The 27,243-nt window shown below is 35.1% G+C and overlaps 4 protein-coding genes and 2 long non-coding RNA genes across 13 annotated transcripts; 4 read left to right on the top strand and 2 right to left on the bottom strand.

Moving 5' to 3' along the window:
• Window positions 1-81: 81 nt before the first annotated feature.
• LOC105150578 (uncharacterized) lies at window positions 82-3,297 on the top strand. Of its 2 annotated transcripts, none has more exons than XM_011063757.2 (6): window positions 82-305; window positions 386-624; window positions 795-1,054; window positions 1,935-2,271; window positions 2,403-2,786; window positions 2,848-3,297. In XM_011063757.2, exons 1-6 carry the CDS (start codon window positions 266-268, stop codon window positions 3,082-3,084), a joined length of 1,497 nt encoding a protein of 498 aa, XP_011062059.1. In that variant the 5' UTR covers window positions 82-265; the 3' UTR covers window positions 3,085-3,297. The 2 variants fall into 2 exon arrangements, with proteins under 2 accessions (XP_011062059.1, XP_011062060.1); XM_011063758.2 differs by having other exon boundaries at window positions 2,882-3,015.
• LOC105150576 (neurochondrin homolog) lies at window positions 3,086-10,028 on the bottom strand. 2 transcript variants are annotated; one of them, XM_011063749.2, is made up of 3 exons: window positions 9,773-10,028; window positions 4,662-5,145; window positions 3,086-4,543 (listed from the first exon to the last, which is right to left on the bottom strand). In XM_011063749.2, the coding sequence occupies exons 1-3, from the start codon at window positions 9,908-9,910 to the stop codon at window positions 4,356-4,358; spliced, it is 810 nt and encodes a 269-aa protein (XP_011062051.1). In that variant the 5' UTR covers window positions 9,911-10,028; the 3' UTR covers window positions 3,086-4,355. The 2 variants fall into 2 exon arrangements, with proteins under 2 accessions (XP_011062051.1, XP_087271717.1); XM_087415591.1 differs by lacking the exons at window positions 3,086-4,543; window positions 4,662-5,145 and adding an exon at window positions 5,856-8,647.
• A 23-nt stretch (window positions 10,029-10,051) lies between these two features.
• LOC105150577 (RAD51 recombinase homolog spn-A) lies at window positions 10,052-12,893 on the top strand. 2 transcript variants are annotated; one of them, XM_011063752.2, is made up of 3 exons: window positions 10,052-10,891; window positions 11,298-11,473; window positions 11,577-12,893. In XM_011063752.2, exons 2-3 carry the CDS (start codon window positions 11,387-11,389, stop codon window positions 12,510-12,512), a joined length of 1,023 nt encoding a protein of 340 aa, XP_011062054.1. In that variant the 5' UTR covers window positions 10,052-10,891; window positions 11,298-11,386; the 3' UTR covers window positions 12,513-12,893. The 2 variants fall into 2 exon arrangements, with proteins under 2 accessions (XP_011062054.1, XP_087271716.1); XM_087415590.1 differs by having other exon boundaries at window positions 10,052-11,473.
• A 374-nt stretch (window positions 12,894-13,267) lies between these two features.
• Window positions 13,268-15,644, top strand: LOC147906739 (uncharacterized). The gene is made up of 2 exons (XR_015548135.1): window positions 13,268-13,564; window positions 14,945-15,644. It is a non-coding gene; the product is annotated as an uncharacterized LOC147906739 (long non-coding RNA).
• RhoGAP15B (RhoGAP_ARAP and RA_ARAPs domain-containing protein RhoGAP15B) lies at window positions 15,403-25,895 on the bottom strand. 2 transcript variants are annotated; one of them, XM_087415586.1, is made up of 13 exons: window positions 25,756-25,895; window positions 23,229-24,026; window positions 21,949-23,039; window positions 21,418-21,576; window positions 20,364-20,553; window positions 19,598-19,736; window positions 18,680-18,919; window positions 18,079-18,291; window positions 17,511-17,932; window positions 17,067-17,306; window positions 16,551-16,762; window positions 16,404-16,445; window positions 15,403-16,261 (listed from the first exon to the last, which is right to left on the bottom strand). In XM_087415586.1, the coding sequence occupies exons 2-13, from the start codon at window positions 23,949-23,951 to the stop codon at window positions 16,123-16,125; spliced, it is 3,810 nt and encodes a 1,269-aa protein (XP_087271712.1). In that variant the 5' UTR covers window positions 23,952-24,026; window positions 25,756-25,895; the 3' UTR covers window positions 15,403-16,122. The 2 variants fall into 2 exon arrangements, with proteins under 2 accessions (XP_087271712.1, XP_087271713.1); XM_087415587.1 differs by having other exon boundaries at window positions 16,560-16,762.
• Window positions 20,547-27,242, top strand: LOC147906738 (uncharacterized). Of its 4 annotated transcripts, none has more exons than XR_015548131.1 (4): window positions 20,547-20,763; window positions 20,917-21,130; window positions 24,387-26,931; window positions 27,109-27,242. It is a non-coding gene; the product is annotated as an uncharacterized LOC147906738 (long non-coding RNA). The 4 variants fall into 4 exon arrangements; XR_015548130.1 differs by having other exon boundaries at window positions 20,897-21,130; XR_015548129.1 differs by lacking the exons at window positions 20,547-20,763; window positions 20,917-21,130 and adding an exon at window positions 23,847-23,984.
• The last annotated feature ends 1 nt before the right edge of the window (window position 27,243 follows it).

Below are 27,243 nucleotides of genomic sequence, written 5' to 3'. Positions count from 1 at the left end.
AATGATGAGAATACCAGACATGGCGGGAGTTTAACACGTGTCCGTTGCTTAGTGACAGACCGTCAACAAAACTTCGTGAATAAAGTGGCAGACTGTGGCAGACATGGCATAGCTCCCATCTAAAGGGAAAATGGAAAATTTTTAATGTCGTAAATCGAATCACTTTGCATTGTTCAAAATTTTTTAAGAGAACTTTCTTTTGCTCAATAATTATCTTTTATTATTATAATTATCGAGAATCGTATATTTGAATTTTTCGTCAGAAATGACAAGATGTATGAAGAAGGTTAATCTAAAAAGCAGCAGTAAGTGTTTATAATACGTATGTAATAATATACATATTCTAATTCATAATTATAATATTACAAATTCTATAAAAACATAGCTTATAATCAAACGGGACAGAATTATTTTGAGCAATTGGCGGCGTATAACTCAATGAGCGCGCATCTGCGACGAATTTTATTGGCAAGAAGCATAGTTGATACAAGAAATAAAATTTATTTGAAAAAAAATCAGCGATACAAAGTGCAAAGAACTGATGATAGCGAAGTCTGTATGCGTCTGGAAGCAACGGACGATGTCATTGATAGATTGGCCTATGATATTCGACATCATCCCATGGTAAAGTACAGCTAACATATCAAAATTATAAATTGGAATGAATGTAATAAACGGATAAAGATTTCTATAATTATTAAGTTAATTGGTGATTTTAGAGATTAAGAATTTGCTACTTTTTGTAGCAAACCAAAATGATTTTTTTATAAATCTGCTTTGAAATTTTCATGTAGGATATGTTAGGAATATGTTTAAACGCAAAGCATCTGGACTTTTGCAATTGTAATTTAGATCAATTGAAAGCTTGTAGTAGTCATATATATTGTGACGAAATTGATCAAATGGATCGACGGCAACGATTAAAGAGTGAAAGAATAAGATCATCATGTTTGCTGAAACGTAAAAAATTTGCAAATTTTATTTGCAAAAAGGAGCTGAAATCTACGATATGTCCTAAATTTACGCGAGATGTCCCTAATATATTGCGACAGAGGTGAGCTCGTATTAAAGATTCAAATTATTAATTATTTCATTCAATTTCCTCCCTCCCACAAAAATTGTTGCTGTAACTTTCAATAAATATATATATTTTTTTATAAATATGCTAATTATCTATTAATTTTTTTATCTATTAAATTTAAAATAAATTACATGAGATTTATATATAGGGTGACTCAGAATGATCGCCAAATATTTCGTGTGCTGGTAGAGTGGACTAAATTAAATCGCAAAGTCCTCTATTATTTTACAATTTTCGCAATAGTTAACAAGATATTAATTATTAAAAATTTCTGAATATTTCTGAATTTTAATAATTTTTTATTCAGGTACTATATCAACTTCACAGAAAAACAGCTGATAAAAATTGTTTATATTTTTTTCTCCTAGAGTTCTGAGAATTTTTTCAGAATTTTTTAGTATCGCATTTTCTCATGTTGTAAAAATTGTCAATATATATACATATATATGTGTATATATATATAAAAAAATGCAGTACTAAAAATTTGATAAAAAAATTCTGAAAAAAATTCTTAAAACTCTATGAGAACTTAAACAATTTTTATAAGACAATTACTGTTTTTCTGTAAAATTGATAGTATTCAAGTAAAAAATTATTAAAAATGAATATTCGACAATTTTTAATTATTAATATCTTGTTAACTATTTGGAAAATTGTAAAATGATAGAGGACTTTTTGACTCAGTTTAGTCCGGTCTACTTATGCATGAAATATTTGACGATTATTCTGGGATATCCTGTATATTTTTTATAAGTATTATAATTATCTATATTTAAAATACATTACTCGAAATTTACATATCATATATATCTGAAAATTCCCTTTTTCATTTCATTTTTCATTTTTATATAAGGTGTAAATACAAAAAAGAGCTCCGAGCTCCTTGCGCAGATACTAGATTAGATTCAACGATGTTTAAATCACAATCTCAATCTCCAAGACAGACAAAAATCGATTATCGCATGGTATCTGCAAATGTCTCGCAATGTTACAATTTTGATTGTGATGAAAAATATATCAAAGACTCCATTTCCAAACGATTCATATTTCAAAAAGAAGAAGAGAAGAAATATATTAAATTTGTTTACGACATCACCAAAGAAATAATGCAGAGAGGTCTTTATACCGATAAAGAGTTGCAGGACGTATTTAAGAAGCACATTAATCAATATAAAGGAATATTAAACATGGTATAAATAATAAAAAAGTCATAAATGTAAAAGAATTTTATTTTAATATCTTACAATTTCTTAAATATTATTGGTATCTCCCTTAATATTTATCAATATATTGTCTTTATGGATATTCTTTTTTATTTCAGAGTAAAATGCTGTACGAGATTTATCAGTTAAAGATCTCCTTAAATATAGTGGATGATTCAGATACAGACGAAGAGCTAGAAGATTTGATCCATGCACAAAAATTATTAAGTGTATCTGAGATTAGGCCACCTACACCGCCGAAGGTTTTGGATGAAAATAAAGTGATGGAAAAATTAGAATCTTATCAGAAAATGATGAAAGCTGACAGATCTCCAAACATTACTATGAAATCAGTGATACTGGTTGACGCGAACCCTGAATTACTTATCACCGAAAGAGATGTGCTGGTATCATTAGTGGAAGCAGGTGTAGATCCTAAACAAATTCAAAATATTTGTAAAAATCTACGTTACAAGAGTAGAGACATCAACCCTCCTGAAGGGGTAAGATAATTCAATATTCTTCATTATTCCGGAAATAAATAATAATCTTTACTTTATTTAGGCACAAATAGACATGGAAACTTTATATTCTTCAGATTTGAAAGTAGACAATTTAGAACTGGAAGACAACGACAAGGTTTCTGTGATTGTTGAAAGTGATAATTCTGCCGTGGATAATTCGATTGAGTTTTCTGAAAAACAAGGATCGAGTTTTTCGACACCGAATTTCGTATTCACGCAAGACAGTGGAACAAAATCTGAAATCACATCTGAACATGATGATAAAGTAGAATCGTAAACTGAATTAATGAATTTATTTCTGTTCCTTCGTTATGAACATTTGCTTTCAACGCCTTGCTCGTCATATTGTCCTTATAAATATTTATATATCGCCCTCGAGTAACTTATTGTATTAGCAACTAAATAAACATTGGCTTATGCAATATTTAGTTTATGCAGGAAAATGATTTACTTATTACTTGATAATATATCAATGTTGAGAAACAAAGAACGCTGATTTTATTTCACATTCATATATATATATATCTTTTATTCATCTGTTCTCTTATATTGGATTTCACAATACATCTGTATGAGGATCTGTGGTTTGTAATTCGTCCAACAAGCTGAATTCTCAACAGAGATAAAATATACATGAAAAAATAGGTACCATGTACATTTGTAACCGCACATGTACATTTCGTGCATATCTCTATGTACAGATACACAAATGGTATGCGTTTGTACAACAGGAAAATTCATATATTATGCAGATTTAAATATACATATATTACATATATTAAGGTTTTTTTTAAGTGTATATATATATATATATATATATATATATATATACACGGACAATAAAATAGTTACACATATAGTTGCCATATATTATTTTGTTCGTTTATCTACAGCTATTAGCTCTGTTTGTGCATTTTGTTTTGTACATGAGTTTTGTCTCCTTCTCATTCGGTACACTACAATTATTTTAACTTCAAGAAGGTAACTTTGAAAAGGTAACTGAAAAACATTTCACTTGGCATCTATTAATTCGGTAAATCATTAAATAACTATAAACATAATATGCGGTGGTTCTCTCGTCATTTAAAACAACTTTCATAAAGTGTTAATATATAATATTATCAAAATAATTGCATTTGTTTTAAATTCTGTGTGTGTATATGTGTATTTTTCGTATTAAAATATCGTATGAAATATAAAGATAGTTTCTATAGCGTACAGATAAATCATCGTATTCCATGAAAATTTTATAAAAATTTGAAAATTATAGAACTAATAAAGTTATAAAAACTTAAAAAAAAAAACAATTCTAATGTAAATCAATATATTAGGTGTAGTAAAAAGAAATCCATCTATTGGAAAAATAATGGATTTCTTTTTACCTAATATTAAATCTGTGCTATCGTAAAACATATACAATAGAAATAACGCTACACATATAATAAAAATCGAATAAATCTTGCTTAATAAGACATTAAATGCTTATAAGCATTGAGTCGCTTTTCATTCAAAAAAAAAAAAAAAAAAATTATAATATGCATCTCCTCATTAGCTGCCATCAGATCCATTTGAAGAACAGTCTTCGAGTTCCGGTGCGTTTGGACCTCTCTCCAATATGCGGAGGAGTTCTGTTACATGTCTTATTGTAAAATCTGGTTTAGGATCGTCTACCGAGAGACGAGGTTTATCCGTGGTAGGTATCCATACTGTTCCGTACAGTCCAGCCTCGATTCCACCTATACGATAATTTTTCATCTCATTTATACAATCTAATATCTTTTGAAAGAAATGTGTTTCCAGATATTTCTGGAAGATTATAAAATTGTTAGAAGAAAATCTACTAAAAAAAAATACCTAAAATATCAGTCTCCAACTTGTCACCGACCATGATGCACTCCTCGGGTCTTACTTTAAGAAAATGGCATGCCTTTTGAAATATCTCTGCTTCTGGTTTCTCCCACGGCAGATCACCGGATACTAGGATAATATCAAAGTATTGCTCCAATGACAGCTTCTGTATCTTCTCCCACTGAGCGTTCGATGGTCCATTGGTAATCAGACCCAACAGATATTTCTTTCTGAATTGACGCAGCATAGAAATTGTGTTTGGCGCCAGCATCATGTAGTGATATCTTAAATAGAGCCATCTTTCGTAAACTTTTTTTGCTAGATGCGAATATTTGCAGCCCAGCGCCTTGTTCCAGAGAATGGTACGCCAAGCATCCAATGTGAGAGTCGCGTTGTCGGGACACTTTCTAAATTGCTTCAGATACGTGGCCGTTATCTTGGCGGACGCATCTTCCGGGATCCCATATTCCCGATTCAATTCCTCAGTCAACTGCAGGTAAACGTACAATGTTAGCTTTCTTTTATTATAATCATATGTTTTGTGATAAAGAATGATGAGTGAAGAACTGAAAATAAAAAGGAAAAGATGAGGATAAAAGCAATTTCCACACTCAATAAAAATGTGCACAAATCGTAGATAATCATCTTGTTTGTATAGCAGAATTTCTCCTCGTTAGAGAAAAAGAGATTAGAATTGTTAGCAAAGCGATTTCTTGATAGACAAGATGTAAAGTAGAAGAGACAAATATTGAATGTGGAGTTCATTAATTAACGAAGGTCTTAGGATAACAGGATACAGCGGTCAGTTAAGGATTTTTAGGACACTTAATTCATTATTAATGATTACCTAGAAAATGCATTGATTCATTGAAATACTCGAGCCGATTAGTGGACACTCGAAGTGGCATCCGCGGACGTTGCTGTAATCACAACAAAATGAGTTGTGCCGACAACAACAACATCATATGTTATTTCCAAAGCCTATAAGTTGTAGCTGAAAGATTTCTGGATATTAAAACATGAAACTTGTCTTTGAAAAAGATTACAATGCATACATAGCTTACAGTTAATTGTTTCAAAATTATTTCCGCTATCCAGTAATCTTTCTTTTAATACCTTTGTTAAAAATAACTTTATTAAGAACGTTAGGCACATAAAGTGAAAGTGGATGATGGTGATGAAATCAAGCGAAAATTCAAATCACGCTTACAAAATTCTTCTATTTAATAGGAAACTATTATTCTCATTACAAAATCTTTTCTCAAATTAAAACATCTTAGGATTATAGTAACATCAATACTATTACAATCTTCATTTCCGCAATGTGGCAAAGTAAAAAGAAGCACATCTGATAATAATACACACACACACAAACGAAATATACATATTAAAGTCTCATGTATCTCCGTACATGATTTACTTAAGAGTTTCTTCGAGCGATAAGTTTCTTAGTTTTCTTGCTTGCCAGGAAACTATTTCCAGACATGATGCTGTCTAAATATACACTGGACTACGCGCACGTATTTCGAATATCGTATGCAGGAGACGCGTAAAATAATAAATTTAAGTCGCAAAATACTACAAACTATTTTACAAAGATCTTAGCTCTTTATACAAATGTTCAATTAATTGTTCGCCTCGCTTAATTAATTCTTCGCTACTTCCGCTATAATTCCGCATAATTTTTTTACATCGCTCGCGCAATATAAAATCAAAAAACTATACAATAATGTCCTCATTGCTCAATCCTAATCTCCAAAGAGGCGCTTTCCAAGCTCCATCATGCGATGATTTCGACAGACAGTTAACGCGCCGCATTTTTTCAACACTGATGCGACGCTATCGTCAGCCTTCACCAAATGACACAGCAGATCCTCGAAGGCTGACTTTACATTCGGTTCCAGACCGCCAATCTTCACTCGTTTCAGCGTCTCGATGATCTCTTCCGCCCAGCCGGATTCTATCGTAAATTGCGACAACCAGGGTATCACTTGCAGCACGCCAGACATCGTCTGCATCCCCAGGAACCAGAGCTCCATCAGTTCCATCCAGTGTTCCTTGTAAGACATGGAAACTACCAGTTCGGTAGGATCGTTGCTTTCATCGATAATGTACGCATCCCATAGGAATCTTATAGTGGCCTGAATGTAACGGCATATCGAGAAGTCATTTTTCTTGATACGTTTCGCTTGTTGCTTCATTAATAACAAGCCTAAGACCGCCAGATGACCGTGCAGCACCAGATTCTCCGGGATCTGCTTTAGCTCCGGCAGATTGTTGTAGATGAACTTCAGCAGCGAAATAAATGTCGGCGATTCCTCCACCAATTTTGCCTCCAGCACGGTGATATTCATCAAGACGTTGCAGATGGACACCATTGCGGTTCTAGAATCCTTCATTTCCTCCAGAATATGCAGATCCAGCTCTTCCGTGCGATTACCATCTTGCAGAAGTTTCAGACGCTCCGATCTCGGCACTGGCGGCTTCTTGTAGTGTACGATGGTCCAATGATAGGAGAGACACTCGAACAAGATTTCGTCTTGTTTATGCTGAAGAAGAATCTTTCTGGCGGCCTCTTCCACGGCCAGATAGCATAGAGCAGGCAATAATAGTCTCAATACGTCGATCTCACTTATTGGATCGTGAACGATTGATTCTCCAGACGACGGTCCTTCATCCGCTTTAGCTTTACATTTGACTTTCTCAGCTAATTTCCTGTTTCGATGCGCGTAAAAGGTATCATTAGCCACCGTCAGCACGTATGGTAACACGGCGTAAACTTGCGGACGCATCGCGCTCGTTTCTTGCGCCATCCAAGCTGTGAGTACCCTGACAACGGCGCATACAAATAGCTTCTCTTTCACATTCGTTAATGTTTTCATCTTAGATACGGAACTCAGTAAACCGATAACAGCAGCGAAGGCGCCTTTCAAGGCCGTGTATAAAGACTGTTTTTCTTTCTGCTCCAAATCCAGCTGATCTGTAACGATATAGCCGATTGAAATCTCGAGAATGATAAAGCAAGCCGTAATCAAATCGCTATTCTCGAGAACAGCTTTAAGCTGTTTGTCCTCTAACTGCATTCGGACCTCAATCGACGCCAATTGTATGAGCAGAAGGAAGAATATTTTTGGTTTTTCCTTATCAGACATGGCCCAATCCGCGCCCAATAGATCTATCATCACAGACGCGAGTTTCAAAGCTGGATCCCGTTGCTTTTTACCTATTTTCGATCCTAGAATATCGCTTAAACCCTTGTGAATGCTCAATGGCCAAGATTCTTCCTTTGCATTCGTGGATATCACTTCCTTTCTGCAGGATTGCAATAAAGCCTGTAAAATGGTGCATAGCTCGAATTTTCTCTCTGTATGATCAGTTTCGAAGTCTAAAGCTATCTTATTCATTATAGCGTGGAAGGGCTCAGTATCTGTTGGATTCCAAGCTTCCGGTCCAAACGTACTGACCAACGTGACTAAAATATTTAAAGCCTCATCCGTCTGAAAGGTCTTCTCCGCGTATATGTCGCACATCTTTGGAATCGCTTTTTGCTCGAGCAACGCTTTCTGTCCAGGAGGATATTGTGCGATACACTGTAAGCAAGTGTACGCCTCGCTGACAATGATTAGCATGTCGTCTGGCGCATCCTCGTCAGCCTGAGATACTATCTCCAGGAGCGCCGGGATATGTCCCACCATATCGGGATGAGAGGCCAATTCGGGATCTGTGCAGAACGCGGAAAGAATGGACAACGCCACTGATTTGTAGACTTGCGGTGGACAATCCACAGGGACACTTGTACTAGACAACAGTTTCTTGAGAAACTTAGCTCCGATGGCTTCAAAGAGCATTCTCTTGGCAGCAGAATTACAATCCTTGCCTTTCACCAGCTTGGTAACCATGAACAACGCGGCGAACTTTTCTGAGTCGGTATCTACCGCCTTTAGTACAGCCACGCACTTCATGACACCCTCTGGGATACTCATGGTGTTCGACTGTTTAGAAAGAAGTAAAAAAGAAGAAAAGAAGAAAAGTGAATTATGAAGTCAAAGACCGGCGACAAACGTTTGATACTAATGCTCCAGTATCAATGTCGTCGATGTGTCCACGCCACAGGAAAGCAATTTCCAAAATCGTGCGGTTCTAAGAGGCGTCGGACCGGCTGTCGTGCTGTCCGTCGCGTATCATAGTTGAGAGCCAACTGGCAGAGTTCCCAGAACGGTCCTCTCGCTGCCTAGCCTTGCCCTTTGACACACTCACCGAAGTGGCCGAAAATAACTAGCGGAGGATGCGGAACACGTGCGCGTGTCTGCCGCTGGCAGCTGCTCCGTCATTAAAACTATCTCTTTGAAGTGTATCGGGGAATTCCGTTCCGAGGCGTGACGGTAACCTTAAAACTATCTCGGTTAATAATGTCGGAACAATGCATTAAATACAATCATCGATCAATCAGTTAGAATGTTTCCTGAATCATCTCTGCGCGCAATAACAACAAAATATTGTCCCACGACGCAAGTTCTCCGTTAGGAAAATTTCTTGGTTAGAAATATTTTTCTCGATCTCGAGTAGGCATATCTCGACTCGTTTCGCGACCAACTTCGTGGACTTCGCACCGCTTTGCATGATCCGAGAAAAGTTCGTTCACGTTCAGCTGCACTTTTCTGCACTTTTCCGCGTCCAGCGAGGCGAGGGTTCACATCGCTTCGCTGAAAGGAGACGTAGAAAGGCGAGGAAAGCACGACTAAAACGAAGAGATTTAAAATCTCTTGCAAGAATCCGCGCGAGGGTGCGAGATACGGCGCCGAGAATAGCCTGGAACAGCCATCGCGTCGCAAAGAAAGCGCTCTAAATCGGGGAATCGGCTCGTATTACACACGGGGACGGGGAGAAGGGAGAGCTACTTCTATTCTTGCGACGCGAGTGGCAAAACGTCGTGGGAGAGTGCGACTTCTCGCAAGGAGCTTAGCACGCTCGTCCGATTTCACGGCGGCAATCGGTCTGGTCTCGCTAGGAAAAACCGAGGTGAATCGTTAATTAAATACGGGGGGGGGGGGTAGCGGGGAGAGAAAAGGGTTGATTTTTTAGGTAGTCTCTTAGGTTAAGGCGTGATCCTCCCGTACCTTGCGGCAAGTCTGACTGTCCGCTCTTCTGGTTTCGACGAGAGTATTGTCCAAATCGAAGAAGACGGCACTCAAGGACGCGTTGGATGAGAAGGACCGTGAATTACGCCGCTCGCGGAATGCAGCTTCCATCGCCATTCCCTGTGACAGAGTAATGGCAGCGCTGATTCAGCGCACAAAGTGCCACAAAGAACACGAACGATCGCTCTACTTCATTATCAATTTGCATATTGGCACCATGAACTAATAAGTTACTTGATCGACCACGGCTCGCGACGCGGTACAAAGGTTGGGAGTGGCATGAAGTACGTCATAAAAGCGAGCTTAAGGCAGCCATGTTAAACTATTCTGCTGTGCAAAAAAAGATAAAACCGTGATCAGACTATATATTGGAGATTAAGATTGAAGATTGCTCAATCACACTATAAATTGTATCCAACAGCAGTTAAGATTAAGTCAAACAATGCTCATAATATTGGGTGCTTTTCCACTTCGTGTATCAAAGCATATTCTTTCTTTTTAGTTTATATTTCTATTTTCAGAGGCATTTTTCACATATTTTCATTAATTAATTGAATTGTCAATGTACTTTTTATAACTCTTTTAACATATTTGTACATACACAATAACATTTGGTAAAGTTAGTCACGTGAGATTATAACCATTAAAATACTAGAAACTTATTGATTAAGATTGAGATTAAAGATTGGAAAAATAGACGGAGCCTTAGGCCGGAATCAGAACGCCGGAATTGAAGAATAAGATTGAAGATTGAAAAATTGAAGTTTGACCAATCAAAACAAAAGGAGCCAAAATTTCTAAAGATTGAAATTTCATTGATGACGTAAATTAAAGATAAATTTAAGGAAGCCTTAAGTACAAGGTCTGACTATGAATACGGGCATTAATCACTTCAATACTTTCAAGGATGCGAACTCCCGTAAGGATGTCGGTCTTTAATAATATCTCGGTGCTACGACTTAAGACTCCACGACCATCTATGACTTCAAGGTTAAACACAATAGGCACAGGCAATAGGCAACAGGGAACAATTGGAAAGCACCCTCTGATTATAGGATTTCTAGACGCTGTCATATAAAGGCATCTTTAATATGTATCGTAAGCCTGTTCTTTTTGGCTGAACTTTGCATCACTTCATTCTTCTTCCTCTTCTTTTCTCTTGGAGACAAAAAAGGTCTGTTTTTTATGGCTGAACTAGTGTACACTTTAGGAACTTAAAGTGAGTCTGATATATTGTACATTTGATATTTATTTAAAGTGAGAAAGAGAATTCTAAAACAGTCTAGTGCAGAAACAGAAAACAGAAAAATGAACATAAGTTCAGCCAAAAAGAACAGCCAACAAGAACAACTATATTTTCAAACAAGATGAAAATTACAAAATTGAGCGAATTTACTAGAATACTGATAATTTCATTGGTCAACATCTAGTAAATTTGCCAGGCCTTGCACAAACGGATCCAGTGTGAATCCAGCATTATACGTGACGTTTTGACGTGTTTTAGCGCAAAAGCACGTTCAAATTTGAAGTAACGACGTTAACCTCAAATAAAGTGTTTTTTGGCGCTTAACATTATCTTTGCAATCAATCGCAATGGAAGCGACCGCATCAACAGTGAGTCTCAATGTGGATGAGGATTTGGATGATTTCACTCCGGCAAAATTGGTTAAAACATTAGAGGTAAGTCATGCCGTACGAATCTATCATCAGGACTATGTATCGTTATGTCCGTATATGTTCGAACACGTCATGTTTGTCTTATGCTTTGTTACTTGTCGCGCAGAAAAATGGCATTACAGCTGGAGATATTAAGAAACTTCAAGATGCCGGTTATTACACCGTCGAGGCAGTGGCCTACGCAACCAAGAAGGATCTCTTGGTGATCAAGGGCATCAGTGAAGCCAAAGCAGATAAGTTGCAGCTGGAAGCCTCTAAGATGGTTATGATGGGCTTTAAGAGTGCCACGGAGGTACATCAAACACGGGCGAATATTGTCTATATTACCACAGGTTCTAAGGAATTAGATAAGCTATTAGGTGGAGGAATAGAAACTGGCTCTATTACAGAGATCTTTGGAGAATTCAGATCAGGAAAGTCTCAGCTGTGTCACACTCTTGCTGTGAACTGTCAGTTACCTATCAGTATGGGTGGCGCAGAGGGCAAGTGTCTTTACATAGATACAGAGAATACTTTTAGACCAGAAAGATTAATAGCAGTGGCAGAAAAGTACAAGATCAATGGACAGTCAGTTCTCGATAACGTCGCTTGTGCAAGAGCGTTCAACACTGATCACCAGACTAAGTTGTTGCTTCTAGCCAGTGCCATGATGACAGAGGCAAGATACGCCCTGTTGATAGTCGACAGTGCGACTGGTTTATATAGAACCGATTACACCGGCAGGGGTGAATTATCAGCTAGACAAGTCCATTTAGGGAGATTCCTTAGAATGTTGCTGCGACTGGCAGATGAACATGGAATAGCTGTAGTTATAACGAATCAGGTAGTTGCACAAGTCGACGGTGCCGCTAGTATGTTCGGTGGTGATCAGAAAAAACCGATTGGTGGTCACATTTTAGCACATTCAAGCACAACGAGATTGTACTTGCGTAAAGGCAGAGGGGAAACTAGGATATGCAAGGTATATGATTCACCATGTTTACCAGAGAGTGAGGCGACATTTGCCATAAATCCGGATGGCATTGGCGATGTAAAAGAATAAGTTTGAACTGAAGAGTTAGAATTAAAATGAATATAATAAATTATTACACAGTGATTTATTTTTAAGAAAACCGATAAATGTATCTCAGCATTAGATATCAACTTATTTTTATTAAGGTGAAGTTAAATAAAGGAACAAATGTTTCTCTCACGCGCGTTGGATAATGTTAATTTACATATCTTAAAATAATTGAAGAGTTCACGAAAAGACAATAAATTCTACGCAGTCGAAGTTAATTGTTGAGTTAGTTAAGGGGTAGATCGTAAATGTACAGTATACTTTTCTAAATATTATCCTAATGTATCTTTTTTACAAAACTTTATATAATATTATATTTCAAGGCTTTAATAAATGTAAGACAATAAATGTACTTTTCTTAAACGGGATGGTTCTCTTTTATTATATAATTTGTGCAAAAGGATTAAAAATATTTTATTAATTAAGCTTCTAAAGAATAAGTATAAATAGTATATTTTTCAAATTATTTTTATTTTATTTATATATTTTTAGTATATCTTGACGATTTGAATTCCAATTTAATTTTGGCGATTTTAATTTTGAATGCTATTAACAGTTACATTGATTATTGATTGGCAATCATTGAGATTATAAAGTTGGTACTCATACTACTCGCACCTCTTTTGCACGGCATTTCATATCAGTTCTCGATAATTCGAAGATTTGCTAGCCTTCATGATCTCCGCGATCGCTGTTGTTTTTTCACAAAATATCAGTGAAATCTACAATGGGTTATACTTATATAATAATTCATAATATTTGTGTGGTAATTCATATTTGTACGTCAAATCTGCTATTTTCTCGCCGTCTTTTTCGAGCTATCATAAGCTGCTTCCATATTTCTTCGAGTCGAAAAATACCGTTACAATTGCGTGAAGTGAAATTCGAACGATTTTGAATTTCACACTTATTCAACGAACGCGTAGAAAACTCCGAAACTTTCACGAAGGGAAATGTTAAGGAATTTAAAAAAGGACAATAAATTCTGAGCAATTGAAATTAATTATTAAGTTAATTTAAAAAATATGTAAAAGGTATGTACATTATATGAAGAAAAATATACTTATAGTATTTTTGTTAATTAGAATGAAAATGCTCGTACACATGTTCTAAACAAATTAAACAGAATTGTGGCTTATTTCGAGCTTATAATTAGAATGATTTAATACAATTAGCATAAGTTATATAAATGTAATATAATATTCTAAAACAAAATTAATCAAATAATGTAAAATACAAACGTTTCAGCTTACAAAACAAATAGATAACGAATGTAATGAAATATTTAAAATATCAGTGATGATGTGTCAATTTATGTAAAAGTCGAACGCCAAAATGTGTTAAGATAGATTACTCAAAATATGAAGAATTATTCTAGAAGTAATCTGTCTTAACACATTTTAATGTTCCACTTCTATATAATCACCACTGATAATATTTTAAATATTTCATTATATTCGTTATCTATTAATTCGTAATTTAATAATGTATTTTTGTTTTGTAACACTGAAGAAGACTTTGTAAGCCGAAACGTTTGTATTTTATTATTTGATTAATTTTGTTTTAAAATATTATATTATTATATTTATGTAACTTATGCTAATTGTATTAATTGAAAGTCATTCTAATCATAAGCTTGAAATAAGCCACGACTTTGTTTTATTTTTATTAATGTTTCTCTTGGTATATTTTTCCTAAAAAATTGGGATCAGATGCTCTACGAATTATTTTATCGGCTACTGAGCATCTAAAGATAAATATGAAGAAGTCTTAAATATATGATCTGACTATGAATATGGATCAAAGTAAGAATTTACATATAAGTACTCCTTATAACTTTCGAGAGCGATTCTCGAGCAGATGAATTAAGATCTACCAAGCGTTGCAGAGTATGGCGAACTCTCTTTGTGTATACATAAAGGGTGTTTCTACACGAATGAGAGAATTATTTGGCTCTCCATTTTGAATAGTTTAAAAAAAAATCAATGACAATCTGAGAACAGAAATGGATTATTTACGACTAGTCCATTTATCTAAAGATGGAATCATACAATGCTCGATTTCTGTTTGAATGATAACATGTATACAGGCATACTGTGTCTCTTGATGCTTGCTCTAATGTATGCTAGAATTCGTTCATGCAGCGCTGCATGCTACATATACATGTTTTTATATTTATTATGGATTACTTCACAGCTTATTTCCTTGCATGCACCAATCAAAAGAAACAATTGCTAATTTCATAATTATTTGTCAAACGTAGGATTATATGCATTAAAGCAAACAAAACGGCATGCATATCATTCAAGAAATCGAGCTTCATGTGATTCCATCTTAATATAACAATTTCATTATTAAATATTACTGCATTTTTATTATGCTAATTACATATAATTAGTATTATTATTTCGTAGATTGAAAAGATTTTAGAAAAGAAGGAACGCAATAAAGGAAAGGCAAAATCAGGAAATAAAAAACCAAGAGACATCTAAAAGAAAATAAGAGCGAAATAGTGTTGAAGAAGAATCTAAACTTCTATGTTATCTAAAACACGAAACGTGGATGAGCATTTCAATGAAAATAAATAGGATTAAGAACTATAAAGTCTATGTTCAGAAGAGAATAAAAGAAAATTAAAGAGGAAGATTAGGAAAGCGATATGCCGTATTGCTGATTTAAGCAATTCAGATATTTTTCCTAATAGATTATCTAATATATCTAATATATCACTATTACATTCATCATCATTCTCCACACAACATACACACACGCACACACGCACGCGCGCGCACGCACACGCACACACGCACGCGCGCGCACGCACACGCACGCACGCACACTAATGCGCGACATAACTAATATAAAATGTATATTTTCTAAAAAAAGTATATTTTCTAATAAAATAAAATTTTCTAAATGTTATTACAATTTGAATACAATTTTTTTTTATATTTTGTTTTGACATTTCATTTATCTTTACACGAAAGATTATGTTCAAAACTGAATATAATTGATCATAAGTATACAGTAAAATAATGGTCTAAATTGTCTAAAATATTGTAAAAAGATAAATACATCAAATTACATTATTGAGCACATATGTGTGTATGTATATACATAAATACGTGTACATATTATATTAAAAATAGATTCGAAAATATTGCTCATTTCATATCTTTCGTTAATTTTATTTTTCTAAAAATGGCATGTTATTCTATAATTCGTCTCATGATATGATAATTAACATCCCTGTTGATTAATTATAGATTTTTACAGCATCATTGATTCACAATCGTAATTACGACGATGTTTCTACTTGGCCACACTAATCGATAGGTTCGTAACAGGATAATTCAATTTACATAAGCGTTTGTTAGACGAGATCAGACTTTTAGTGTGTGTGTGTATACTATATACTCAAAAAAATCTATAAAATTGTAAACTATAAAATATTAAGCTAATCAGTTCTTTTAATCGACACTATAATGTACACATATTTGTTCAGAATCGCGATTTAATAGAAGAAAGTATCACTTATTATCGATCACTTTGGAGGCACTAAGTGGCTTATAATTCAATCGGCTTTAATCGATCATGGATCCATAAGATTCACTGCGGAAGCCCGAAGATTTAATTGGTATTCCCCGAAAAGCATAGCCGCTAACCATTTATACTGCTCGTCTTTGGACGTGCCCGCCAAAATATTCCCGAAATATGGACTGTCCTTACATCTGAAAAATAATTGAACGTTATTCTATCAAGGAAATAATTGAACATTTATAGATATTAAATTATAATGCAAATGACAAATATTTGTTGATGTAATAATGACAAATTTATTATTACATCCATTGATAGAATTAGTATTTTTACCTCGTTGGCTTTTTATTTTTTGTGATAAACGTGAGAGACCAGCTGTAAAGAAAACACATCTAGTAAGTATTTTTCAAGAACTTTATTATAATAAAATATTTATTATAATAAAAATATTATATAAAATAGTAATGTATAACTTTATGCCTTATATACCCCATTTGTGGATTGCGTTTAGGCTCATGTCCCAAGTACCAAATGATGTCTTCTATCTTCCATTCATGAAGTTTCACGGAGCACACCTTATCCTTATAACAAAAAAGCTTCGCCTGGCTGAATTCGAAGAGGTAAGTTTTCAGATTCTTTGTCTTGATGTCCGCAAATTTAAGTTCGCCGGAGATCGTCATAGGCGGCTTTACCTACACAGAGAGCAACAGAAAGTGAGACCGAAAGAGGGAGAAGAAACATAATTAATTTCAATTAGATCATATCCTGTTTTCGCAGCGCATGCGGGACGCGTCTTTCTCTTCGCCTCTAATCACGCAATTTGATCCGTATAAAAGCTTACGCACGCTTTGTACAGCCTTGAACTCGTTTTGTTATTATAAATTTAGATCATGGGAATTCATAAGATAATCTTTGTGTATGTGCTAATTTCACTACGATCATCAAGAACTTTGAACTGTTTTAGCGAATTTTATCTGTTTTGTTTTTAATATGTACCAGAGGCACGATGTCCTTGTATAATCGGTCTTTTCTGAGAATGAGGACATTATCCTTTCTATCATCCGAGTCCCAGTATCCCCATCTCGCCACTGCTTCCAAGACACGTTCGTTATGATGCAACGGTCGCTCCAGCGCGCCGGACAGAGTATATTCCTCTAAACACAGTTCGTGAGACGGTAAGTTGGTTTTCTCAGCGAGTTCTCGACACACATCGAATGCGGTCTTCTGAGGTCCGATCTAAGTAAATTATTTAAAAATAAATAAATGAAAAATTATATTATATTTATAGCTACTTTTTCATTAGTAAACAATCATTAGTAAACAAACTAGAGTTCAAACAAATTTTTGTTGACAATAGTATGTAATAGTTCATAATATATAGTTTTTAATATATAGTATAATAGGTTTTGATCTATAGAAAATTATAAAAAAAATCCTTACTGTAACATTCACACACTCTCCATTTGGTGAAAGGATGTATATCCAGATCTTGAGATCTCCTGAGGGTGCACCTCGTAATCCATTATTGGATACATGATGTTTTTCCAGAATCTCCAGCATTTTCGCTTCCTTGGCCAAATCAGCCGACGACAATTGGTAAAGTTTCGGATATAGTTTGATGAGATCACCGATGACCTTGATCTCCGTCCGATTCCATTCCTCGGCACTGTTTTCGCCGGCATGCATCAAAGTTGGACCCCAGACTGCCGAAAGATTTTCGACGGTCATTAGATTCCTGGCACTCTGCTGACTGAGGCCATGAAGATGCGCTAGGATCCGACGAAGCGTCGCCGATGTTATGGGATTTAGAGTGGACAATAATTTTCGATAAGTCGCTATTCTGTTTTCTTCACTAGTCGATTCTATAAAAAGGGAAATAGATTTTTATATTTTTTGCCTTAACGTTAATTTTTTTCAAAATTATAATTAGTCATTTAATATCTTAGACATTTTTCCTGTATCTATTTTGTATCGTTTAAGTCAATTTTGAACGGCTCACGTTTATTACCTGAGGCAAGGCAGAGTCGGTCATGTATATTAGGAGGAAACAATGATTCCGGTAAATCTCGAAGAAATCTTCTAAGAACCGTGGCGACGTCATGTTCCGAGTAAACATTTCGTGTTATTTGTGTTGCCCATGCATCTCGTCTGAAAGCCTCTAATAATTTTACGACGGCACTGCTTGATCCACTACGACGATAAATACCTTCCGTCATCATACCTGAAAGATAAGATTTTGTAAGACATTTAGTGGAATTACAACAATGCAATATCAAACATATTTAATGCAACTAACAGTCTCTAGCGATCTAGAATTTAATTATCAGGAAATGTTTGTTTTGTTGCTATCATTAATTCTAATGATAGCAATAATGCGAATTTAAATGTCATTGTGATACATTATATAGAATGTCCTGTGATTGATGTTATAAAAAAGAGATAATGATCCTATAAGAGAGAATAAAAGTTGAAAATTTTATTTTTTATCGTTTTTGGAAAGATTAATCTTAAAAATGGAGAAACTATCATCAGTTATGGAATATTATCGGACACACGTATGTTTCCATAAAATTATCTTCGACGATACAAGATGATGATTCATTAATCACCATGGGCATAGATAAAGTTGATGCATTTGTCCAAGATGACAGGCACGTTGTCCTGCGTAATTTGTTGTTGGTCTAAAGCAGGGCCGCAGTTCGTAGCTGCTTGATAAAGCGCATGTCGCCACGCAGTCGATTCGTGGGTTCCCGATGTGGCAATATGCAAGGCGCCACTACCTCCAGCATCTACAACGACTATTGGAACAGTCCCGCACGCAGCAATTGGTCCTTCTTGATCTCGCAATACTGCAATGTCACAATATTATAATTTCAATAAACAGTAGCACAATAATAATAATAATATAGAATCTTATTACGCGGGAATTAAATTTTAACAAGAATTCTTTATCTCTTTAAAAACAATGTTTTTAAATAACTTATTGATTAATATCAATGTAATATTATAATATCGATGTAATGATTAATAGCACTCGTGATCAGGACACATTTATATATAATATGTATATGGCTATTAGAATGACTAATTGTAAGATGCATTGCATTTTTAATCGAACGGTTCGTATTAAGCCACCGATAAGATAATCGAATTCATTTATTACCGCAATTAGGTCACTTTTTCACATTTCAACTGTAACATTAAGTGGGTCACGATAATTTCAACAATGAGTTGAAAAAAATTAAGGCTAAGGCAAGTCAATTGATATTGATCACACACGAACGAATACTGAGAAAGATACAATGAGAATAAATTGATTTAACAATATAATTTTAATTTATTAAAATAAGTTAAATTTTTTTTCTTATATATTTCATCTATTTTACATATTTTACATTATACAGAGATTTTTATATTATACAGAGATATTATTATCTTATATTTGTGAGAGACTTTAATCTTATATTTATATAATAGATTGAATTACAAAATTTCAAATTTTTGCTTAAGCTTAACAATAAACTTACCAATGCAACGCGCTTTTCGTAGATCTACGTGTTCAAAGTTCACAGCATAATTTACAGCAGACTCCGAGGTTTTTGTGTAAGTCAGTATTCTTTGTTGTAAGAGAAGCCAAGCTGGGAACCAAGTACCTGTTACACCTTCCTAAAGGATACAAAGGATACATTGAAGAAAAATAGAAGATATGTTTCATATTTTTAAATTCAGTTAAAAGGAATTTAGCAATATATTGTGACAATGAAATCCGAAATATTCAGAACGTCCGCAAGACTGTAGAAAAGGAATTTGCATATCAAAGCATATAGGTTTCCGCGTTCGCAAGCGCGAATGTTTTTAACGTTGCAAACATTGAGGATTTTGTGGTATGTCATATAATAATGGTATTTTCAAGTAAATTTCTAAACTTTAATGTTGAAATAATATCTATTTTAAATAATTTCTTAATTACACAGTTAAAAAGAATGTTAATACCTACATTAACATGAAAAAAATATATCAAATATATATCAATTCGACGTACCTTAAAATACGACTGACGTAAGCTTGCAAATTTATTATAATAGATTAATATAAGATTATAGGACATAATAAAAAAATACGAAAGTGAACAATTCTTGGTGATTAATTACACATAGAACTTTTTGTACACTATTTTTATTAATTTTTATTAATTTGTTTTTGTGTTCAAAGATATTGATTTTATTACATTGCTTTTATATATATATATATATATATATATATATATATATATATATATATGTATATATGTACCTTTAAGTAAGCCCAACCTGCTCTGGTGAATTCAGCAGTGTACTTTGTGGGAAAGATTGGTGTGTTCGCTTCTAGGATTCTCTGAGCCCAAATTCGTCTCTCGGCAACACCTTTCGCATAGAAAATGTGCACACTCGGTCTGCCCGCGCCACTAATCGCTATGCAATGCACCGTCTCGCTGTCCATGGTTCTGCACATTTTGTAATTATCTTCATCAAATAATCGCGATGATCAGCTGACGAGCTAGCTACATCTGATGTGCCAATCGTATGATGAGTCAAAGGGAAGTAAAGATACGTAGCGTTAAATACAGATTACACGCATTGACATATGAAGCGAAGAAAACTGCGCATTTAGGATTATGTTATTGCATTGGAAGTTAACGATTTCTCAGGAAAAGGTTGGTAGTAAAAGAGCTTATCATTGCGTTTATATATATAATATAATATATAATTGCGATATATATATATACATATATATATATATATATTTATGATATTTAAATTATAATAAATAATTTAATTGTTTCTCAGATTATGTTTGAACATTTTAGAGAAACGATTCTCTTTCGTGAAATCCTTTTCTTCTCGTTTAACAAAGAAGACCTTGAGGCCTCTCTTGTAGAGTGAGAGAGAGAGAGAGAGAGAGAGAGAGAGAGAGAGAGAGAGAGAGAGAGAAAGAGAAAGAGAGAGAAAGTATTATAAGCCTGGGGGAACGTCTGCATGGCATTAATATTTGAAGTTGGTTCGTAAATATGTGCCAAACGAGTGAGTCACTTTATTATTCAGATAATAATGATAAACTAGTGACTTGAAATTGTATTTTCTAATTTATAACCGAAAAAAACATAAGATATCTGAATTATTCTATGTATAATAAATAGATTCATTATTGATAAATAATTTTATCCTAATAAATTGAATAAAGTTAATTTTTAATAATAAATTGAATAAAAGCGAATTTTAGTAAAAGCTAGCTGGACGTAAAGAAATATTTAAAGTCATGAACAATCACTATACAATATTGTGTTTACGTAGTAAAATATCAGACTCACTTAACATCCTGAAGCAGATGAATACTGTGTACTGTCTCTAATTCCACGACCTCTTTCAGCGTAGACATGCTCTTGTCAGCGTAGAACGATAATTTCCGATCGAGCAACACTGCTGCTCTCGGCACGAGGTCCTTGGCCCTCTCGATACCCATTCCAGTCCTCCACAGGAAAATAATGATATTTATTATTTCTAATTAATACTTCAATCAATGCGGTCATTCAGTTTAAACGAACGATTATTTAAACGCAAGTTCAAAGTTAATCGCAATCGATTACTAAATGGAATCATTGAAATATTTTTCTTCTATAATCTTTATTTTATAAATTTTTACTATTTAAGAATTTCTAAAAAATGTTTAATGATAATTTTTAATGGATAATTTTTTAAATTTGTAAATCAAGAGATTTTCATTGAATTAGAAACAATTAAATTAATCAATGAATTTATCGTTCGATTTGTCAGTTTCGTAAAAAAAAATTTCGGAAGCTCCATGAAATATATTTCTCGCACAAGTTCATGTTATTTCTTACCTATATACTATTCCCCTATGTGTGACCGGATTGTGCGGAACGTTCACCTTCGGCCTCTCCATTCGCAGTGACCTCGAGCCGGACTCACCGATATGTTCGCGAGTCCTGGCTAACAGTTTACTACCACTCTTAACAAAACTGATCACATTAGGCTTGATGGCATGCACCGTGGACTCCTGTCGCAGTTTCTTTAATTTTTGTATCACGCTCACTTTGCGATTGTCCTCGGCGAGCCTCGGTGTCGCCGAAGAAGAATTGGTAACATTCTCCTCATCATTATTGGCAAGTGTCGTTGTAGTCACAGTCATATTCGCATTTGGTTGAGGAAGCGGAGGACCCTTCATAGAAGACCTGGGAGGCTTCCTGGGAGGAACAGCCGGCTGCTTTTTGGTCACCAAATGCGCCAGTTTTGGCAAGAGAGGCGGATTTTTGCTTGAAGCTTGGACCTTGTCGGGTTGTTCCACACCTTCTGCCACATCATATTCGTTTTTGGGAAGAGAGTCAAATCTCTTGGGTGGCTCCGGAGGTGTGATACCAGAATGTATCAATTCTTCGTCCTCTTGCTCCTCTTCGGCGCTCTCGCGAAATTCCAACGTACTATCAGCACTACTAGGCAAATCGTTGGTAGCTAACAAAGTCTCAAGCAACATCAAATCGTTGTTCTCGTAATTACTATAAACGTTTTCGTCTTCGGAAGTCTTCGCGAATGGATCGAACTCAAAAAGTACAGACTTGCTGCTTTGCACTCTGGTGTCCGAAGGACTCGTCGTCAGTTCTTGTCGACAATCGGCTTTCGGCGGCGATAGATTCTCATAGAGAGAATTTTGAATGGAAGCTTGGCTCTCGAAGGACGCGCAAGAAGTTCGATCTACTGGCGAAATTTTCCTCTCAAAGGATTTCTCCAAGCTTTCCTCTTCTACGTTGAATATCCTATCCACTTCATCGACATTCTCGCTTTTCGTACCTGGTGTGACGTCATAAAAAGTCCAAGAATCTGATCTCGATAGCCTTTTGGTAGACGTTTCAGATTTGTCGAGCGATAGACTTGCATTGACATCAGACAAGTTTAGACTTTGGTCGGAATCACTAGCCTGTTTGAAAAAGATGGATTTAAGAAGGATAAGATACATCTAAATAATATTTACCAATATAATGTGACAATAATTCCAGCGTTTAAAAATAAAACTGATTATATTGAGAATAACAAATCAGAATATAATAATAATAATATTTTTTATTGCAGAGTTATGAAGAGAGTGAAGAGCGTGGTCTGATTTTACCTGATTTCGCGAGAAGCCGAGGACATTGAAGTCGTGAAAATCTCGCTCGATCTTGTCGGACACCGTAGAACTGAGTGTGTCGTATCGGTCGCTACTTCCCGACGTGACGGATTGCAATTCGTCGTAGATAGATTCGTCCGGAAGCGGGGGTGGCGGATAAACTGGAGGCGGCGGGCTGTGTCTGCCACCGGTGGATAGATCCTCCTCATTCTTCACGCTTCTCAGATTGCCGCTCAAAGGACTATAAAATGAGATGCTGCTAAAGATATTATCAGCTGGCATGGACACGCATCTATCCTCCTCAACTGGATCTTTGAGTTTCTTCTGGACACCGCTTTGGCAGACTACGTCGTCCTGATTCAAAGATGATAGTCGCCGAGTCAACAAATTCTTTACCGACTTCTCCAACCGAATACTGGCGTTTCGCGTGCTGGAAATAACGGCACGTCCCTTCACCGTCATCTTCTCTGAGATCTCATCCTTCAATTGACGCGAGCTCGTACTGAGGCTGCGAAAAAACTCGTGGTTGCCGCGACTATTTTCGCTGGTACTGCTGGTTGACCTTAAATCGTCACTCTTCTCGGATTGACTCGATTCGCTGGTTGGACTGCTGGAATGAGTCGATGGCAAGGTGGTCATCGGCAAGAGTCTTCGGGGCGCCGGTATCGGTCTGCTCTCAGTTATGACTGATCGCGGCTTTGGTATCGGCTTCACCTCCATCATGGAGATTGATTCTTCCACAGTAATGTCACTCTAGTAAGATAATTTTAGGTCTTCTCTGATGTTAACCCATTGATTCTAAGACATATAAAAATTTTTCTAATTCTTCGTAGCTCGAATTAATGCAAGCTTAAGTTGAAAACTTTTTTTCTTTAATTTATCAGAGTGCCTAAATATATTTAAAATAATATATAGAATAACAATTGAATAATTCAATTGTTCAGCTAACAATAATGTTAAAAGCGGATAATTCAAATTTTTTACAATTTGTTTTTTTTACACTTTTTTTTTTTGCTTTTATTATCACGAGCTCTCGTAAAATTCTCGTAAAAGAGATGCGCTTTCTAAAACATCTTCAATAAAAAATTGTGTTTTCCTAGTGCCGCTACCAATCAGGTTACGCCTATTATTAATACCACGCCTATTATTTGTTTTCAGGTTTAATCAAATTGTTATTTCTCCGTACTGAGTGCGTGACAAAACAAACGAGCGACGCAAACAGAAAGGAAATTATGAATTGTCCCAGTGTGAATCATCATTCCGAAAGCCGATACCGTCGCCCATAGTTTCCGGCTAGTATTTCAACTGACCGACGAGTGAGTATCACATCTATCATTCCATATTTGTACTTTAACTCTTGCGCCAGACATCGAGCATTATCGCATCTTGCCCCTATCACCTTCGGTAGCACTTCAAACGAACATAAGTATGCATTTGTGTGGGGAATGTTACATAAAAATGGATTCTTCAAGCAACTCAAATGTATATAAGTATCGGGGCAAATAAGTCGCGATAACGTCAAAAAGACACTTAAAATGAATTGTAACTGCTATTTTGACATCATTTTGATGTCATAATAATTTGTGTTCTGCTTGGGTACGTTTAAAATACAGAGTTTCACACTGATCTTGTTTTATATATATTACTTTCTTCTTTTTTTTCTCTCGTTTAAATATTACGAAAACTATCTCGAGAAAAGAGGAGAGAAAAAGAATGCAGAGGAAGATGCGGAAATATGTGCAGTCATGAAGAACATCTATCATGGAATAAAGAAGTGACGTATCCGGATGTGCTATTCCAATGAAAATCATGATTCACGGTCACATGATCATTAAATCTATCAGTTTCTCGAATTCTTTGTGAGATTTATAGTACAAACGATAACTTATCTTTAAAAGGTCTAAATTTCTTCGAGATAAGAAAGCACAAATAAAAAAAACAAAGTGTTAAAGAAATGGACAACCGATTAAGGTAACGAGCTTTAATGACGACATAATGATTCAATATAGATCGATAATTTTCCAAACATTAAACAAATTTTGTCTAACTGTAACTGATATTACATGTCATGAAATTTTACAACTATTTTAGGTGGATAATAAAACATATAATTACGCAAGGCAATGTTTGTTAGATATCATATCAATCTATTTCAGATATATAACTCATTATGAAACATCTAGAAAGCATTGTATTGATGTGTAAATAACAACGCGTCATGTGAGTTCCACAATGAAACTAGCGAACGCGACAGTTTGCGCACGCTATCAGTAATTATTATTCTCACATCAAAAACACCTGTTTTCGTGTTTTGCCGACGAGAAATTTGTGTTAATGTTTTCTATGCGAATTGAAGCTATTCAATGGAATAAAAATAAGATTCTTTAGGTATGTATGCCTTGTAGCATCGCGCATTCAAAAATTACATACATATTCTTTTTATCAGAATAACATATAATCAGTGTGTAAAGACTCATAATGGAGATAATTCTTGTTTGTTCGTCAGTAACACAGGTCAAAAACCTACCTCGTCGTTACTGTCACGGTTGTCTCTTCCTACGGCTCTTCCTTTTCACGAATCACCGCTCCCGTTTACTAGCAATAAATCCACTATCTAAAATTACAACATTTCGTTTTTTCTTCGTAAGAGTTTCTCTCGAAGCTATAGCTATGCGGGTTCCATATTTATTTCCCGATCATTCATCTAAATTCCGTCCGTGATGTGGGTTCACTATTTCTTTTCATTAACACGTGACTCATTACTCGTGCACTCACTCGCATACATAAATATTATGTACATTATCTGCAAGTTTTCACAATTCGTATTTATTCATGCAAATACGGCGCATTTATACGAATGAATCATAGAAGGTAATAAATACGATGAAGTAGTAATACTTTTTTTATAATTATAAGAATAAACGTTGAATTTTTCTTGTAGATAGAAACATTTGACAATTAATACCGGTAATTTTTCTTGTACGATATACATTGGCCGTTTTTTAATATAAAATTTTAACATCAAAATGTTTTTTTTTCAGATTAAAAACGAGTTTCTATGAGAAATGCGAGCCTAGTACGCGCTGACCGAGAGGATTAATGAGTTAAAGAGACACTTTGCGCGCGCGGCAACGAGCGGAGAAAGATGCGCGCGCGTACTCCAACGCACGTATACATTGATGGACACAGATATACACAAACACAATGAGCGGACTGTAGATTTCACAGTTTGCGAGCACAGGCCTTCTCCTTTCTCCTCGTGGGAGCTCGACGGTTTTGGAGTATATTTTTAGAGTGTTCGAATACTCCGATACTCGATTGCGTTTTACCAAGTCCGAATCTTGATTTTTGTGTATAGAATTGTCGACATTTATATATGTAAAGATAAAGTCGACATGAGAAAGATAAACGATAAGATAAACGGGCTGAGCGTCACGTTCTCGCCCACCCGACGGCACAGCTCGTGCCTTTGCACTGACGCAGCTCCACTCTTCGTAGTCTCCGGTCTCCGTTGCTCATACATCTATCGTTGTTACTCCTCTCGGTGGTGGAAAGAGGTCGGAGAAGGGGAACAGGCCAACGCCATCGACACCAATTGCAACGGCCACCAATGTAACTGCACATGGAATGTGTTATTCATTTTGTAAACTATTCATAAAGTCGTATAATGCAGAACGCGAAAATCCGCTAATTAATTGAATAGGTATAGAAAGTCTCATTCAAAATTAGATATAGAATCCCATACATGTTAAAAATTATATAAAATTATTAAATTTCTTTTTTATGATTTTTATTTATGGTCTGTGAATAATTCATGCTTTTGAATATTTAATTCTATAAGATTAATTATCTTATTTAATAAAGTAAATATAATTTACAGATCCCCAGCGTATACAATATTGCGAATCATTTCAACTGATATTTAACTTAAAAGAAAAAGAACTAATAACTGAACGTGCCACGTAAAGTATAGAAATTTAATAAAATGGTAGACAAGGAGAGATATTGTTCTACG

This window comes from Acromyrmex echinatior, chromosome 18, assembly GCF_024713525.1.
Source record: "Acromyrmex echinatior isolate Ae372 chromosome 18, ASM2471352v2, whole genome shotgun sequence".
Lineage (NCBI taxonomy): Eukaryota > Metazoa > Arthropoda > Insecta > Hymenoptera > Formicidae > Acromyrmex > Acromyrmex echinatior.
Note: the sequence above shows the minus strand (reverse complement) of the source record. Positions and strands in the feature narration are given on the sequence as shown.

What these genes read in the sequence shown, in the direction of transcription:
- LOC105150578 (XM_011063757.2), top strand. Translation starts at nt 266, where the DNA reads ATGACAAGATGTATGAAGAAGGTTAATCTAAAAAGCAGCA. An exon ending in ATATTCGACATCATCCCATG is followed by an intron (nt 625 to 794) that starts GTAAAGTACAGC and finishes ATTTTCATGTAG; the next exon opens with GATATGTTAGGAATATGTTT. An exon ending in ATAAAGGAATATTAAACATG is followed by an intron (nt 2,272 to 2,402) that starts GTATAAATAATA and finishes TTTTTATTTCAG; the next exon opens with AGTAAAATGCTGTACGAGAT.
- LOC105150576 (XM_087415591.1), bottom strand. Translation starts at nt 9,910, where the DNA reads ATGGCGATGGAAGCTGCATTCCGCGAGCGGCGTAATTCACGGTCCTTC. An exon ending in ACAGTCAGACTTGCCGCAAG is followed by an intron (nt 8,648 to 9,772) that starts GTACGGGAGGAT and finishes CTTTCTAAACAG; the next exon opens with TCGAACACCATGAGTATCCC.
- LOC105150577 (XM_011063752.2), top strand. Translation starts at nt 11,387, where the DNA reads ATGGAAGCGACCGCATCAACAGTGAGTCTCAATGTGGATGAGGATTTG. An exon ending in AATTGGTTAAAACATTAGAG is followed by an intron (nt 11,474 to 11,576) that starts GTAAGTCATGCC and finishes CTTGTCGCGCAG; the next exon opens with AAAAATGGCATTACAGCTGG.
- RhoGAP15B (XM_087415586.1), bottom strand. Translation starts at nt 23,951, where the DNA reads ATGATGGAGGTGAAGCCGATACCAAAGCCGCGATCAGTCATAACTGAG. An exon ending in CATCTGCTTCAGGATGTTAA is followed by an intron (nt 20,554 to 21,417) that starts GTGAGTCTGATA and finishes CAAAATGTGCAG; the next exon opens with AACCATGGACAGCGAGACGG. An exon ending in ACGAAAAGCGCGTTGCATTG is followed by an intron (nt 18,920 to 19,597) that starts GTAAGTTTATTG and finishes GTGACATTGCAG; the next exon opens with TATTGCGAGATCAAGAAGGA.